At 42.1% G+C, this 18,241-nt stretch overlaps 1 protein-coding gene across 5 annotated transcripts in view; it reads right to left on the minus strand.

Annotated features, from left to right (window-relative positions):
- The window catches only part of ALCAM (activated leukocyte cell adhesion molecule), a 240,776-nt gene that overhangs the window by 33,570 nt on the left and 188,965 nt on the right, over nucleotides 1-18,241 (minus strand). For all 5 annotated transcript variants that reach the window (XM_061628146.1, XM_061628143.1, XM_061628144.1 and 2 more), the window contains exon 9: nucleotides 18,032-18,144. In XM_061628146.1, the coding sequence (XP_061484130.1) occupies nucleotides 18,032-18,144 (113 nt within the window). The remainder of the gene's footprint in view (nucleotides 1-18,031; nucleotides 18,145-18,241) is intronic.

The raw sequence follows: 18,241 nt of genomic DNA on the forward strand, positions 1-18,241 counted from the left end.
ATTAATAAATAGGCACCCCTGTTGAGTGCCCCTATTAATAAAAATGTGGGAAGGGGAACAAACATTGACGTTCATCTTGGCTACGTAGGACGGGTATAGCTGTCCATGAGGTACAGAAAACCATGTCCAAAACCCAGGACCTGTTTTAGAAACCCCCATTTGATGTGATCACATGCTTTAAGGGCATCTAGTGAGAACGCATCTGAGCACCCGTTGCTTGCATCTCATGGACAGCACTGAGCACTCTGAGTATAGAATCAGCAATATTGCATCCCGGGATGAATCCTGTCTGGTCAGGTGCCACATACCTTTGAATGATGACATTAAACCTTTGAACCAGGACCCCTGATAACAATTTCACATCTATATTATTCAATGCTATTGGGCGATAAGGCCCAACTAGTATTGGGTCTTTGCCAACTTTGGAAATGACAACAAATTGTGACCCCTGCCACGAGTTTGGGATCATCCCCCCCCCCAATACATTGTTAAATAACTTAGTCAGCCATGGGAAAAGTTCAATCCTAAATCTGTGATAGAACTCAGCCACAAATCTGTTGGGACCAAGGGCTTTCCCACATTTAAGCCTTTTGACAGCATCATTTACTTCCTGTTCTGTAATAGGACTATCTATGAAGTTCCTATGATCCTTGGACAGAGGCTGCAGCCCAACTTCAGCTAGATATTCACTGATACACTTCTTTTTTTGGGTTGTCCAATGAATATAATTCTGTATAGAATTTTTTGAACTGCTTGCAAATGCACAATCATGACACACAGTTCCAGTTTCTTAGCGAATACCTGAGATAAGATCTCATATCCTCCTTTGCTTAATAACAGTGGCTAAAAGGTGGGAGGACTTATTCCCAGCCTTGTAGTATAAACTGTTAAGGTAGGTTAGGGCTTAGTGGATTTTCCCTGTTTCAAGTTTGGTTAGTTACATGAGGGCTTTCTGTAGCAAACAGTAAACTCTGGAGGATCCTGTAAACTTGCATTGTTTGTCAAAGTTTTCAACCTCCACCAAACATATTTTTGTCTCTTTTTCCCTCTCTCTCATTCTTCTGCAGGACTTGCTGATGCAGTGGCCCTGAAGAACTGCCTTCATGGCATCCCACAATGTATGGTGTTGTCCTGGAAGTATAGGCCTTCCGAAGATGCTCCTGGGCCACTGCATCAGTGAATAAACCAGCGTCAAATCTCCAGTCTGCAGAACAGGGCAGAGGGTCCCCTTCTACCATTTCTAGCATCACTGGAGCATAATCCGAGGCTGTCAACATGCCTATGTCAGACTGCAAGATGCTTGGTTTCAAGCATCTAGTCAAGCTGTGAATGTGATTGAAATTGGGGAGAGAAGAATGAGTAGTCCCATTCCATGAGGTCTCTCCATGTATCAAATACACCATTCACTCCTATCAGGTCAGCTATCTCTTGGCCCAGGGCATTTATCCCACCCTGCTACTACTTCTGTCCAACAATGTGTTGAGGCAAAGGTTAAAATCCTCTCCAATGATCATAATACCTTTCTGAAATCCTGTAATGTTTTGAATACCTTTTGAAAAACGGATCTCTGGCCAGAAATGGGAGCGTAGATTAAGCCTACTGTGAATTCCTGACCCCTTACTGAGCCTGCTACCAGCAAAAATCTGTCATCTGGATCAGCCAGTGTGTTGTCAACTTGAAATGGGCAATTCAGTGTGAGAAGCACTGCAATGTCTCTCAATTCTGACCTGCCAGGGGAGAAAATCTGGTCCTCAATCCATGAACCTTTTAATAGGCAGTACAAGGGCTTCTGCTTTCTTTCCTGGAGTAACATGATGTCCAAATGGTAGCATTTCAATTCAGCCTCTACACATGCTCTTTTTATCACTGTTCCAAGACTGTTCACATTCCAGGAAACCACATTAAGAAGCGCCTTCCAGGGTCTTGTTCATTTATAATTCCAGCATATATCCAGGTCTGACAATAGCTGAAAGGAGTCCTTGCTAAATTGCTCATTAGTGGATTGCTGAACTTGTAAATCGTGAACGACTGGGAGCAAACATCCCCGTAGCAGGTGAGGACCTCCTGCAAATACCATCTTTTCAGGTCTGTTCTGCACAACATAGGAAGTAGACTTTTAGTGTAGAGGCACCTACCCTTTGGAATTCTCTCCCCTTAAATATTAGACAGGCACCATCTCTGTTATCTTTTCGGTGCCTACTGAAGACCTTCCTCTTTCAATAAGCCTTTTAAGTAGAGATCTTATCCCAGTCTGTGTTGGAACTGCTTTTAAGATATGTTTAAAGCTTTTTTAAAAAAATGTTTTTAAAGATGTTTTGTTTTAATATATTTTAAAGTCTATTTTTAAGATGTTTTAGAGTGTTTTTACTGTTTTGTTTACCGCCTTAGGGACCAGTGGAGGAAGGGTGGGACATTTATTCATCATCATCATCATCTGAACTATCAGAAACCATTCCAACATGAAGACACCTCAAGAGGGAGGACATGCCATGGGATGAGTAAATGATGCCCCAAGTCATGATAGGAATCAAGGGGAAAAGTGCAGCAAACTTCAAAATGAATCTTCTCCAGCATCACTGAGACTGAGCCACACATCATTAATCATGTATTATTGTGCCTTTGGGCAATTGATCCTTCAAATCGTAATACAGGTGAATTAGGCCTTCCTGCTTCTCTTCCAAGGGCACTTCTGGGAACACTGAGTGCTGGTTGCATTCCCTTGGTTCTCTCCCGCTTGATCATTTAGGTCATCCAGCAGTCTGAAGAATGTGCTCTGCCTGACAATCATCACTCTCCATGTGAACCTTGTCTCTTTAATACACAACTTAAATGGGAATCCCCATTTGTAAGAGAAGCCCACCTCTTTCAACGCAGCAGCATATGGGCAAAGGGAATGATGCCATCGGAGAGTTTCAGGGCAAATGTCTTGGAAAAACCTTGATCTTTGCCTCTCCATACTTACGTACCCTAAAGTTGAGCAGCTTCTTGAAAATTGCTTCTTTGATTTTGTAGCATTCAAACTTAATCACTATGTCACGCTGCAATTCAGAAAGATGGTTTCTCTGGCTTGATTATCTATATACTAGTTCAAGATCAGTAACATTCAGGGGAGCCTCTAGACGCAGTTCCTGAAATCATCTGAGTAAGAAGGTCACCATGTCACCCCCCACTTCTTTCTCAGGAATCCCTTGTAGACGGAAATTCCTATGGTGGTCCCAATCTGAGAGCTCCTCCTGCTTTAATTCCAGGTCATAAACTGTCATTTTTAGAATCTCTATCTATCAAGGCCTGAAGTTTTAGCCTCATTAGTTACCTTAGTTAATTCTGCTATATTAGCAGTAACTGATTCAAGTTTAGATTCCAAAGGTTTAAGAGTGGTTGCCAAGTCTGCTTGGAGTGCTCACCTGATGTTTATGACATAATTATCATTTTCAGTTGAGCTGTCATTGGTGCTTTTTAATTTCCTGCTTTTAGGGGCTTTGGTGCTGCTGCACAACATCTTGTCAGGGATGCTGTCTTGTGACAGTGTTGTAGCGAGATCAATAAATACCTAACCAGAATCTATACTTGGTATCTTCGAGTGGACTTCTTTCAATCTCTGCTGCATCACCTGAAGAAATCTGTCCTTATGGAGTGTGTGCTGTAAACAATGGCCCGTTAAAGCCTTAAAGAGTCTCTCAGTTGTCAGAGGAATAGGGTTAAACTGCCATTAGTTTTGCTGGCTAGCGCCACCCCTGGGTTTCTTTGATTTGCTACCTACTACCAATAACTACTACCAATATTTTTCCTTTTTGGAATCTAAGTCACATCTTGATATCATCAATCTCTACGTTAGTTAAAATGATAAAATATTCATTTTGAAGATTTATACCCTGCCATGCATTCAAATGATAGTCAAGCTGACTCACAACAGGTTTTAATAATACCGTCCCACCAAACACATACACAAAACCCATTGACCCATACACACAACTCAGCTAATGGATGGGCAAGGACATGATTCCCTTTGGTTCCAACAGTAGCAGTTGAGGCAAAATGTTCTTTCTGGCTGGCTCTGGGGGAGTGGCAGAAAAGAGAGCTCCCATTACCTCTTTATTTTCTGGTAGACAGATGGGCCAGATTGATATTTCCCTTCATAAGAAACAAGCGGTATAATCTCCCAGTGGTCCTTAGACCTCTGGCTGATGAATGGGGCCAGAGCACACTGCCCTTCATCTCTGCAGTCTCAGAAGAAGTGGTAGCTACAGCACTTGTATAATAAAACAACCTGTGACCTGGCCTAAGTTTTGAAGGCAGATCTAGTACCACAACAGTGGTCCTGCAGGATGAATAATTACATCTCTAGTGGAAACAGGTATCAGCTACATGTGTGTCCTAAAAAAGTAGGATCCAGCGTGGAAATAGACAGGGCAAGAGTGTAACAAAGGTGGGACTAGAATGACTTTCCTGAGTGCAACTGCGGCCACCACGACTGGCATAAACGTATGTACCTAAGCAGTGGTAGCAAAATATAGTTAAGCTAGAGGCAATGAGCCAGTGTGGTGTAGTGGTCAGAGTGCTGGACTACGACCTGGGAGACCAGGGTTCGAATTCCCACATAGCCATGAAGCTCACTGGGTGACCTTGGGTCAGTCACTGCCTCTCAGCCTCAGAGGAAGGCAATGGTAAACCCCCTCTGAATACTGCTTACCAAGAAAGCCCTATTCATAGGGTCGCCATAAGTTGGGATCGACTTGAAGGCAATCCATGTCCATGTCAGGGGCAATGAGAGCCCCTCTTTGGGCTACAGCTATGAAAGAGGGAGACAAGACCTGAGTTGCTCTTCATCTCAAAAGCAAGCATGAAGGACCCTTTACCTGGACATGACCACAGCATGCAGGGAAGAATGGTTCAATCCTTTCTTCTCCACCTATGCCCATTCCTGTGCAGCAGTTACTGATAGTAGAAACCATACGGGCTTTTTAAGAAACAAAAACCACTGTTGGTACTGCTGCAGGAGGAAGTTTTAGAGAAGGGATTGTGGCTGGGGAGGAAGAATTAACCTTTTCCTCCCTGCTCAAGTCCCAATCCAGATCTACCCCTGACACTTACTTTCTCCTATAATAATAATAATAATAATAATAATTTAATTTTTGTGTTGCCTATCTGGCTGAAGTCACTCTAGGCGACGTACACAATTAAATTCCAGTAAAATTACAATTTAAAATACAGAGCAAATACAATACAGCATCATAAAACAGTGTATAAACAACGGGCATTCAGTAATATTGATAAAGATTAGCCCACCCCGGAGGTCCCGAAAGCCTGTTCAAAAAGCCAAGTTTTTAATGCTCGGCGAAATGCATCCAGGGAGGGGGCATGTCGAAGATCGAACGGGAGGGAGTTCCAGAGAGTGGGGGCCGCCACTGAGAATGCCCTCTTCCTACTGGGAAGAATGGCTGGATATAAATTTAACATACATACATACATACATATATGTAGTTGCAGACTATGTATTAAACATAATGTGTAGTTTCAGCTTCAAGTAGCTAGTTCAAATCAATTTGTGAAATTTAGCTTCACTTTATTCCTCCCAGAGTCTCATAACTCCGTACCTTTCTAGGAAGAAAAAATGAAGGGAGGTTAATGAGAGGTGTGGAAAAACTTCTGAGGATCTAAGGCAGATGTTGCTGAACTACAACTTCCATCAGTCCCAGCAAGCATGGCCAACAGTCAAGGATGATGGGAGCTGTAGTTTATCTATGACAGTTGATCGTGACCTCTTGTTGGACTCTGATGTTAATCTGAGGTTTTGTGATTCTGTTCTTACTTGGTTCGTTTCTTGTTTGTCAGGCTGTTCATTTAATGTGTTGGCTGTAGGCTGAGCATCATTCTCTTTTCCCCTCTCAGGTGGGATACTGCAGGGCTCAGTTTTGGGAGCCTTGTTGTTTTCCCTTTATATGCTATCCTGGGAAACTTTATCCAATCTTATAGCCTTCAGTATTATTTGTATGTTAATGACAGTTATATTTTTCAACCCCCAAATTCTCTCCTGACATCCAACATCATACTACGGCATGCCTTTCAGACATTTCAGCCTGGGTGCTTCACAGGCACCTGAAACTTAATATCGCAAAGACAGAACTGCTCATCTGAGTCATCCTAAGCCCTCTTCGCAATATACATTTTCCATCACTGTTAACAATGTCTCTCTTTATCCCATGGAAGAAGCATGTAGTCTTGGTTTTATGTTCGACTCTTTTCTTTCTTTTGTTCCCCACATTAAGTCCTGTCATTTTTTCCTTTATAATACTATTATGAGTATGGGGGTTAGAATGGATGATCCCTGTGGGTCCCCTTCCAACCTCTGATTTGGAATCCTGTACCTTGGAATGAGGAACTCACTCTGCTGGTCAGATGAGTCTCTCCTTTGTTAAGCTAACAGAGTGGCCAGGTAGGAGAATGGGTCTATCAGTTGCCCAGCAACTGGTGAATGGGCCAGGAAGATCCTTTTGTCATTTAAACTCTGCAGGAGAGCCTCCTCCCCTTCCTGGCGGCTAGCAGAAGTTTGTGCTTTGAATGTTTTTAGAATTGTCTAGAGAAAGGCTGGTGACTGGAGGGAGGCAGAGAGGCTGGATCTCTGCATCATGGCTATAGGACGCCTCCTGTAACACTGATGGAAAAGCTGGATATTGGACTGCTGATGCCTTGAACCCTCCATCCTAAGCTCAGGTTGGGATGTGTGTAAATAAACAAACCATATTTCATAAAGACACCACAGTCTCTGCTGACCTTCTTCCCAAAGGAAACCAAACGCTGGATGAGCGCAGGGACCACGGAAATTTCACCGCTCGGAGATTGGGGAGGCATGCAACAATACTCCTAGAATCAGATCTCTTTTGTCTGTCCCTACAAAGATGCTAGTTCTCTATTTAGTTATTTCTTGCCTTGACTATTGCAAACTGGTCTTCCATGAGCTCGTATCAGCAGGGCCAGTTGTAAAGGGCAGCCAGGTGGGACACTGGCCCGAGGGCCCCTGGAGCTACAGAGGGCCCTCCGCTCTCCTTCCGCGATTCGCGGAAACATCCACGGACAGCCATCCCCGCTATCCCCCCGCTTTACCTACCTTTCTGTTGTTTTTTGCGGCACGCAGATTTGCCATCAATTAAGATGGCGGCCGAGGTTTCCTTAAGGGGCTGAAGTCTCTGCTGCCATCTTGGTTGATGGCACGCATGCTTCAGCCCCTTAGGGAAACCTCGGCCGCCATCTTGATTGATGGCAAACCTGCGCGTGCAGCAAAAAACGGAAAGGTAGGTGAAGCGTGGGGATAGCGGGGGGATGGCGGGCAGTGCGGAAGCTCCTGTCTTGCGGTCCGCGAATGCTTCCATGGATCGCAGAAGGGGAGCAGAGGGGTCCAGGGCAGGCTGGTACCCAAGGGCCCCGGCATGTCTGCGGCCGGGCCTGCATATCAGTCCCTTGGTTTATTTTCAACCCTCCGCTGCCAAGGTCATTTATTTGGCCAGTCGTTTTGACCATGTTGCTCCTTCACTGGCTCCCTATTTATTTCAGGATTCAGTACAAGCTTTTTGTTTTAATGTTTAAATCTTTAAGTGATCAGGCTCCCCTTTATCTCTCAGTTCTTATTTCTCATTATAGTCCTGCTTTGGATGTCTGCTCCTCAAACTCTGTGCTTCTTACTTGTCCTAGGGCTGTTTGCTCTTTAGCTTAACTTTGTCCATGTTGCTCTGTATTCCTGGAATTGTCTCCCACAGCATTGCGGACTGCTCCCTCAATTTCAGCTTTTAAGTCTTATTTTAAAACCTTCCTTTTTTCCAAAGCTTTTGGAGTTTAAATTTAGGGTTGAATTTTCTATATCTGTATACCTAGAGCAGCCTTTGCCAACTAGTGGGCCACCAGATGTTGTTGGACCACAATTCCCATCTTTCCTGACCATTGGCAATGCTGGCTGAGGCTGATGGGAGTTGTGGTCCAACCACATCTGGTGGCCTACTAGTTGGGAAAGGCTGACCTAGAGTATGCATATTTGAAGTCCTCACTTTGTCTTCCCTCCTTTTCTTTGTTGTCCTCATTTTATTTAGATTATATGCCTTTTTGGGCAGGGAGTTGTTTTTATTGTTTTATTTTATGTACAGCACCATGTGCATCTGATGTCTATTGGTTCCCCCACACCTGGCCTAAGGAAAGAAGAGGGTGTATGCAGTTGGCAGATAGGAGGTAAGAGACAGGCCTCTTAAAGGTTTTATAGAAAAAAGCTGCACATTTTCCAAGTGTTTATATAGTCAGGTATTCAGAGGACCCCTATAAACAGGTTGGGGGAGGGTAGCAAATCTCCTCACAGAAATGAAGGGACCAGTACTGAGAAGACTCTGTTTCTGGTATCCAAAAATCAGGATCTTAGTTAATGACATGTGTCATGAACCTGTATATGTTCATGAGTTATTAAAAATCTCATAAGTAATATCTTGGCTCAAGCATGGGACTCTGGGAGATTTCACAGTAGAAAAAGACAGGCCTCTGACAAAGTAAAATCTTGAGTTTCACTTTCCAGCTGAAGACGGTTAGGGAGAAGCCTCAACAAGCTGCACCTGGTTATCTGTGCTGATTAACAAGTGCTTGGCACTCAAGGTCATCCCTGGCCTGTGAAGTTTGAACATACAGTTGGGAGGGGGGCCTGGAAGGCGCGAAAAAGTGAGAAACATCCAGAAAGAGGTTACATCAGCCAATTCCTGATTGGTCAATTAATCTTGGACCGTTAGGATCCCTTTCCTTAAGTATAGGGCTAAAAACCCCTACCCTTTGTTCCCTGAAGTTGATCTAAAGGGTTCCTGGTTCCCCAAGTGTTGCCTATGGGAGGTAACTATGCAGGGTTCCATTCTTCTTGTTCTGATGCCAATCTCTCTTAGGAGAGCAGCCTTTGCAACCATCTACCTCATGTGTAAGTATTAGGCTAGAAAAGGTTGTTATTTTCCTGTTGTGTCTTTGAATCCTCTTGTTTGTACCAAAGCCCCTGTTGGGTGTATGGTCTTAAAGGATTACTTGCTGCTATATGATTTATGTGCACTTATATATTTGAATAAAGCTACTTCTATTTAACTTGGTGTGTTCATTGAGAGAAGGGGTGGTTCTGGATTCAGTGCCTTGACCATTCTCAGTCACGTAACTACCAAAGAGGGAAAAGAAGTTGAAAGCTTAATTCTAATTTGAGGTATTAAACCAGAGGTTCCTGGCAAGGAGTGTAACTGTGGCTCTTGCCTCATAGGATCTTGGTTTTACCTATTTTCTGGGCTCAGAGATCCTCTGGCTCTGAGTGGACCAGTAACAGGGGTGGTGGCAGCCTACCTTCTACCTTGCAGGGTTGTTGTGAGCGTACACAGCCTTGGCAGGGGTGAAGTGGTATTATTTCGGTTCCAGTCCCATTTTCCTAAGGGTGGGGTTTGGGTCTGACGCATGGTCCCTGTGCCTTGACGGTAGGGATTCATGACAACATGTATGACCTTAAAGATATAGAAACACTTCAGGCTGCAAACCTAATAAATGTATGTTTGCTTTCTTTCTACCATCAACTCATATCTTTTATTCTCATTAACTCCTACAAGGTGTTTTCACCCTGTCACCACTTTCTTCCTCCAACAGTTTTTAAAAAAAGAAAGGTCAATAGCGTACAAAAAAGTGCAATTCAAAATACCATCATAATTCATGCCATTAATCACTCTGTTCTAACACAGTCTTCCCTGATATAAGTCACTGACTAGAATAAGGGTAGCAAATATGGTGCCCTCCAGTTGATATTCCATAATCTCGTCCATCATCTATGACCATTGGACATGCTGGGTGGACTAATGGGATGGGAGTTATAATTCAACAACATCTGAACAGCATCATATTAGCTACCATGAACCTACACAAATCTTTATCAAAATGAGTACCAGTGCTAAAGCAAATCAATGCATTAGTCAGAATTCAATTACTTCTATTCATATTGTGTAAAAAATCAATATTCATTTAATTATATCTAAATTTACTGGTATACTTTCCCTCAGCTGTGAGCTGTTAAATGATAACTAAAACATTTGTTAAATAAATATGGCTCTGGGAAGCCAAAGGAGGATGTTTTTACATAGGAGCTATACGGTCTAGATTTCAAGATTCAAATTAACTATCCTAATTTATTTTTACAACATAAATCTGAAACACACACAGAGAGACTTAGTCTTGTGTATTGAAACATAGTTATTAGAAATGAATTAAATAATTAGGTCTGGCCATTTTTTCTGTGCAATGTGCCTTATAAAGATTCATAAAAATTGAGCTTTATAACATTAATTACATTCAGCCTGATCCACAACACTTGTGCATGGAATGTCAATGCTGGCTGGGCCTCTCCCCTCCCCCACCCAGCATTACACGCTGATGTAGGAATGAAGGCAAGTGGTTCCATATTATAATGGTTCCCCCTTTCTTCTACATCTGGCCAAGGAGCTCCTTGATCTAGCGTAGGGAAGGGAACTATATTCAGTCCAAGGGCCATGACACGCTAATGGGGAGGTGAGGCCAGAGGCAAAAGTAGGCAGAGCAACCAATGTGAATTTTACCTTTGTATTGGGGCAAGTTTCTATACACACCCCTCTCTATCCTCCATCCAGACAAGCAAGAAGCATGTCAGAGTTCAAGGACACACACTAGTCAGGCAAAAAAAATTAAGGAGTGTGCAAAGCAAGAACAGTGAGGGATGTCATCTAGGGGTAAAGGTGTATGGCCTGGGGAAAGTCCTGAGGGCCAGACACGGCTGAAATTGGCACCTGGGATTGAGGTTTCTTATCCCTGATCCAGTGATAAACTCTTCCTCCACTGGTTCTTGTTCCTTTACAGGCGGTGCAGCTTGGCAAACCCTTTCTCAAAACTTGCAATTAAGCAGTTGCTTATGGGGGGAAATGTTGTCTCCAGAAAACCAAATACTCTCTCTCTGCACTACTTTTCTCTCCGTCATTGTTTCCCAGCCATGGATAACAAATCTGCTGTACTGTTTCATAAGCTCTTTTTAAATATCCCATTCCTATAATTTGTTATTGTTATGTGCCTTCAAGTCGATTATTACTTTTGGTGGCCCTGTGAATCAGTGACCTCCAAGAGCATCTGTCATGAACCACCGTGTTCAGATCTTGTACGTTCAGGTCCGTGGCTTCCTTTATGGAATCAATCCAACTCTTGTTTGGCCTTCCTCTTTTTTTACTCCGTTCTGTTTTTCCCAGTGATTTTCTAGTGAATCATGTCTTCTCATTACGTGTCCAAAGTATGATAGCCTCAGTTTCATCATTTTAGCTTCTAGTGATAGTTCTGGTTTAATTTGTTCTAACACCCAATTATTTGTCTTTTTGATTTTTGGTTTGATGAGAATGATAGCGAGATTGAACATATCATCAACAAGAAAATGAAAGCCTTCCAGATATGGCAGAAAGACATTAACTGTGCTGCTAAGAAAAAATCTATGCCAGTGCAAAGGCTGAGGTCCAAAGAAGAACTAGAGAACTTAAGAACGCCTGGTGGATAAAGAAACTCAAGAAATCCAGCACTTTGCAGGTGCTCACAATGCATGGGGCCTTTTTTAATGTCACAAAGGCCATCTATGGACCAACAAATTACGGTACAAATCCCTTACGTTCAATGGAAGGTACCAAACTTCTTAAGGTTAATGAGTCTATTGCACTGCGCTGGAAAGAGTATTACCATGACCTCCTTAATCGTAACTCTATTGTGGTTGGTGAGGTCTTCTTGCAAATTCCACAACAACAAACTAGAGATGAGCTTGCAGTATCCCCTAATTTGGATGAAGTCAGTAAAGCCATCAATCAAATGAAGAACAACAAAGCTAGTGGACCTGATGGATTCCTGCTGAAGTCTTTAAAGAAGGTGGGCCTGAACTTACACAACAACTTCATAAGATCATCGAAAAAATCTGGATGAGGGAGAAGATCCCGGAAGACTTTAGGGATGCCATAATTATCATCCTTTTTAAGAAAGGTTAAGAAGGCATTGAGAAAGTGGATAGAGAAAAGTTCTTCTCCCTCTCTCATAATACTAGAACTCATGGACATTCAAAGAAGCTGAATGTTGGAAGATTCAGGACAGACAAAAGGAAGTACTTCTTTACTCAGCGCATAGTTAAACTATGGAATTTGCTCCCACAAGATGCAGTAATGACCATCAGCTTGGATGGCTTTAAAAGAAGATTAGACAAATTCATGGAGGACAGGGCTATCAATGGCCACTAGCCATGATGGCTGTGCTGTGCCACCCTAGTCAGAGGCAGCATGCTTCGGAAAACTGGTTGCCGGAAGCCTCAGGAGGGGAGAGTGTTCTTGCACTTGGGTCCTGCTTGCGAGCTTCCCCCAGGCACCTGGTTGGCCACTGTGAGAACAGGATGCTGGACTAGATGGGCCACTGGCCTGATCCAGCAGGCTCTTCTTATGTTCTTAAGGGTGATAGAACAGATTGTGGGAACTATCGAGGTATTTCTCTTTTTGCTACCGCAGGTAAAATCCTTGCAAGGATCCTTGCAAATTGCCTCCTGCCGATCTCAGAGAATGTCCTCCCAGAATCTCAAAATGGTTTCCGCCCTTCCAGGGGGACAGTGGACATGATCTTCATTCCACGACAGCTTCAAGAAAAATTCCGGGAGCAGAATCAACCTTTATATATGGTGTTTATTGATCTGACTAAGACCTCTGACACTGTGAATCGAACTGCTCTCTGGACCATCCTTCTGAAAACTGGATGCCTGATAAATTTGTGGATATTCATGACAACATGACAGTGACAATTTTGGATAACAATAGCTTTCAGAGCGATCCATTCAGAGTTGGAACACGCGTAAAACAGGGACGTGTCATTGCTCCTACCTTATTTGCTATCTTCATTGCTATGATTTTACACCTTATTGAGGGGAAACTTCCTACTGGTGTGGAAATCATATATTGAACAGATGGAAAGCTTTTCAATCTCAGTAGGCTGAAAGCAAAAAGTAAGGTAATGTCAACCTCTGTCATAGAACTTCAATATGCCGATGATAATGTAGTCTCCACACATTCAGGGAAAAATCTTCAAACTATCCTAAATGTCTTTGCAGAAGCATATGGAAAGCTTGGGCTCTCACTTAATATTAAAAAAACAAAGTGCTTCATCAACAGGTGTGAACTAGTCCCTCTGTAGCACCATCAATCCAGCTTAATGGTGTGACGTTGGAGAACATTGATCACTTCCCCTATCTTGGCAGCCATCTCTCTGTAAAATCTGACATCCATGTTGAAATTCAACATTGTCTGAGCTCTGCGAGTGATGCATTTTCCCGAATGAAGTGTACAGTGTTTGAGGATTGGGATATTCGCAGGGAGACCAAAATGCTTATTTACAAAGCCATTGTACTACCAACCTTACTGGATGCCTGTGAAACATGGACCATTTATAAACGCCACTCCCAACTTCTTGAAAGATTCTACCAATGCTGCTTCTGGAAAATTCTGCAAATTACTTGGGAAGACGGACTGATGTTAGCATTTTGGAAGAAGCAAAGACTACCAGTGTTGAAACAATGATCCTTCAACATCAACTTCGCTGGACCGGCCACGTTGTTCAAATGCCTGATCACCATCTTCCAAAGTAGCTACTTTACTCCTAACTTAAGGATGGAAAACGGAATATCGGTGGACAGCAAAAGAGGTTTAAAGATATTCTTAAAGTGAATCTAAAAAAAGTAACATGAACATCGAGAATTGGGAAGCCGTGGCCTATGAACTTCCCAAACGGAGATCGGCTATTATCAAAGGTGCTATGGACTTCGAAGAAGCATGAATACAGGGCGAACGGGACAAACTAGCTAAGCAGAAGGCATGTTAAACAAATCCTCATTGCGACCATCTTCCATCTGGAAACCTATGTCCTCACTGTGGAAGGCTGCGTGGATCCAGAATTGGCCTCCACAGTCACTTACGGACCCACTGTTAAAGACCTTATCTTGGAAGACAATCTTACTCGGCCACAAGTGATCGCCAATGAATGATGCACAAAGCTCTCCTCCAACACTGCATTTCACATGTGTTGATTTTTCTCTTATCTGCTTTTTTTACTGTGCACCTTTCACATCCATACATAGAGATTGGCAATACCATGTCTGAATGATCCTGACTACAATGTTCAGTGATACATCTTTGCATTTGAGGACCTTTTCTAGTTCTCTCAAAGCTGCCCTTGCCAGTCCTAGCCTTCTTCTGATTTCTTGACTATTGTCTCCATTTTGGTTAATGACTGTGCCAAGGTATTGATAATCCTTGACAAGTTCAATGTCCTCATTGTTGACTTTAAAGTTACATAAATCTTCTGTTGTCATTACTTTAGTCTTCTTGCCGTTCAGTTTTAGTCCTGCTTTTGTGCTTTCCTGTTTAACTTTCAACAGCATTTGTTTCAAATCATTACTGGTTTCTGCTAGTAGTATGGTATCGTCTACATATCTGAAATTATTGATATTTCTCCCTCCAATTTTCATACCTCCTTCATCTTGGTCCAATCTCGCTTTCCGTAGGATATGTTCTGCATATAGATTAAATAAATAGGGTGATAAAATACACCTGTCTCACACCCTTTCCGATTGGGAACCAATCGGTTTCTCCATATTCTGTCCTTATAGTAGCCTCTTGTCCAGAGTATAGGTTGTGCATCAGGACAATCAGATATTGTGGCACCCCCATTTCTTTTAAAACATACCATAGTTTTTCATGATCTACACATTCAAAGGCTTTGCTGTAATCTATAAAGCTCATGGTGATTTCCTTCTGAAATTCCTTGGTTAATTCCATTATCCAACATATGTTTGCAATAGGATCTTTAGTGCCTCTTCCCTTTCTAAATCCAGCTTGGACATCTGGCATTTCTCGCTCCATATATGGTAAGAGCCTTTGTTGTAGAATCTCGAGCATTACTTTACTTGCATGGGATATTAAGGCAATAGTTCGATAATTACTGCATTCCCTGGGATCCACTTTCTTTGGAACTGGGATTTATATTGAACAGTTCCAGTCTGTGGGAAGTTTTCCATATTTGTTTTCCATTTTTCCATTGTTTAGTTTTCCATGTTTGTTGACAAATGTTTGTCAAAATTTGGACAGATTCAGTCTCAGTAACTTGTCTATTGGTATGCCATCTGTTCCTGGTAATTTGTTTCTTCCAAGTATTTTAAGAGCAGCTTTCATCTCACATTCTAAAATTTCTGGTGGTGACAGCCAAATGACTCCTCCAGAGATTGAAGGATTACAATGCCTTGCAAAAGTAGTCAGGCACCTCGCCAGTGGTCTCATATTACTGAATTACAAATGGTACATTGTAATTTCATTCTGTATGATATTTTATTTTGAAACACTGAAACTCAAAATAAATTATTGTAAGATAGCATGGGTTTTATGCTGGGAAATGCTTGTAAGAAACATAAAAAACTGAAACACGTTGCTTGCATAAGTATTCAACCCACACACATTAATATTTGGTAGAGCCACCTTTCACTGCAATAACAGCTTTAAGTCTTTTGGGATAAGTATGTACCACAGTGTTGAAGGGATTTTGGCCCATTCTTCTTGGCAGATTCACTCCAGGTCGTTCAGGTTGGTTGGAAATCAACTGTAGACTTCAATTTTCAAAGAGTACCACAGATTCTCAATGGGATTGAGATCAGGACTTTGACTGGGTTACTGATTGAGCCACTCCAATGTTGCTTTGGCCTTGTGCTTGGGATCATTGTCCTGCTGAAAAGTGAATTTCATCCCAAGCTTCCGTTTTTTAGTGGACTGAAGCAGGTTCTCTTGCAGTATTTCCCTGTATTTTACTCCATCCATTCTTCCTTCAATTTTAACAAGATGTCCAGTCTCTGCTGATGAGAAGTGTCACCACCATACTTCACTGTATGGGCAGTGTTAGGTTTGCACCACACATAGCGCTTTGAGTTTTGGCCAAAAAGCTCTATCTTGGTCCCATCTGACCACAAATCCTTTTTGCACATCACAGCTGGGGCATTCTCATGCTTTCTGGCAAACACCAGACATGCTTTCAGATGGTACTTCTTTCTTGCCACCCTCTCTTTTCTTGCCAGTGTTATGCAGAGCTCTTGATATGGTTGACTGGTGCATCATTACTTCACTCCCAGCCACTGAACTCTGTAGCTCCTTCAAAGGGATTGTTGGCCTCTCTGTGGCTTCTCTCACACGTCTCATTCTCGGTTGAGCGCTGAGTTTTGAGGGACGGCCTTCTCTTGGCAGTGCCTGGGTGGTATACTGCAGCTTCCACTTCCTGATTATTGATCCAACTGTGCTCACTGGGATATCCAAACACTTGGATATTATTTTGTACCCTTTTCCTAATCCATGTATTTGTATTACATTATCTCTCACTTCTGTAGAATGCTCTTTGGTCTTCATTTTCCTTCAGTTCCACAGCCTGACCAATGATCCTTCAACAGTGAGGTTTTTATCTTGACCATGTGACAACAACTTGGATGGTTCACAGGTGTGAGGGCAATGGCCAGGTAACTGTGTCCTCAACAGGGCAATTTCTTTCATCTGTGTAAACTGGGAGCTTCCACAGCACAGGGGTTGAATAAGCAAGCAACATGTTTCAATTTTTTGTTTCTTACAAATATTTCCCAACATACAACCAATGTCACCTTACAATAATTGATTTTGAGTTTCAGTGTTTCAAAATTAAATATCATACAGAATGAAATTACAATGTACCATTTGTAATTCAGTAATATGAGAGCACTGGTCAGGAGTCTAATTACTTTTGCAAGGCACTGTATATACCTCAGAGTAAGGAATATCTCCAAAGTTTCAGAGATTGTTCCAGCCAGAACAAAATTCTCTCTTCATATAGTTTTTCTTATTCAGGTAGGGAAACCCAGTTAATGCTTCTTAAATCAGGTTTGAAGGGTATAAAATGATCAAGTTTGAATCTGTGGAAAATTTGGCATGAGGCCCCATAAAATATTTGGAGCAAATGACTGGCAAAGAGTCTTAAGAGAGAGGTATGCCAATTGTACCTGTGTATGTCCCACAGGTTCTGTAAGAGATAAATGTATTGCCTTGGGTATCGTGCAAGCCCCTTTTACTGCCTTATCTCTTCCACCTTCAATCACTGCACACTCCCCCATCAGTCCCAGTCTGCATGGTCAGGGATGATAGGTCTTGCAGTCCAACAACATTATTTTTTGGGGGGGTGGACACAGATTCTCCATCTCTGCTATTCAGTCAGAGCTTGGAAAAGTTACTTTTTTGAACTACAGCTCCCATCAGCCTAATCCAGTGGCCATGTTGCCTAGGGCTGATGGGAGTTGTAGTTCAAAAAAGTAACTTTTCCAAGCTCTGTACAGCACCAGATTCTGTGTATGTCATTTGTGTCCTGCTCTTCCTAAACAGCAAGCATGTGAACCAAGAATGTGCTACGAGTGAAACATAGGAAGCTATCTTACATAGACTCAAACTGTTGGTCCACTTAGTTCTGTACTGTCTAAACTGGCAGTAGCTCTCCTGGTATTCAGACAGGGGTCTTTCCCAGCCCTACCTGGAGATATTGGAAAATGAACATGGGGCATTCTGCAATCAAAGCATGTGTTCTACCACTGAGCAATGGCCCTATCTTTTATTGCTACTAGTATCCAATCCACCCATTCTTCTGAACAATGCTATTTATTCCAGTGTGTTTTTAAAAACCTTTACACATATACAGTATAATTATCTATTTTTACAACATTTAGGATCAGATTTAAACAAGTTACCATACCTCCTGTCCATTAAAGATCACATAGTGCACGGCATCTTAAAATATTGAAAATATTGATACCGAAGTAAGATTTAATTTAATGTATACTTATAATAACTTTTTAAAAGTTCCAGGCAAAATACTGGTTATTGTTCTATAAAGCTTGATGAAACCTGAAGAGCTACCAGCCAAGAAATGTGAACAGGTTAACAATCACAGGATTATTAACAATATTTACCTTCAGCCAGAATACTGTGGCATTTCTACTGGAAGAAATTGTACAGGATACAGGCAGTGCTTCTCCAATCTGCTTAATAACTTCTCCACTGGGAATAAGCGACAAATCCAAATCTATGGAGAAAATCAGAGACAAGTCTCATAAAATGTGGCTCATTTAGTGAGCTTACAGAAGAGAAAAAAACTGTCAGCTAATTTCAGTTAAAACTGC

Source organism: Rhineura floridana, chromosome 5, assembly GCF_030035675.1.
Source record: "Rhineura floridana isolate rRhiFlo1 chromosome 5, rRhiFlo1.hap2, whole genome shotgun sequence".
Lineage (NCBI taxonomy): Eukaryota > Metazoa > Chordata > Lepidosauria > Squamata > Rhineuridae > Rhineura > Rhineura floridana.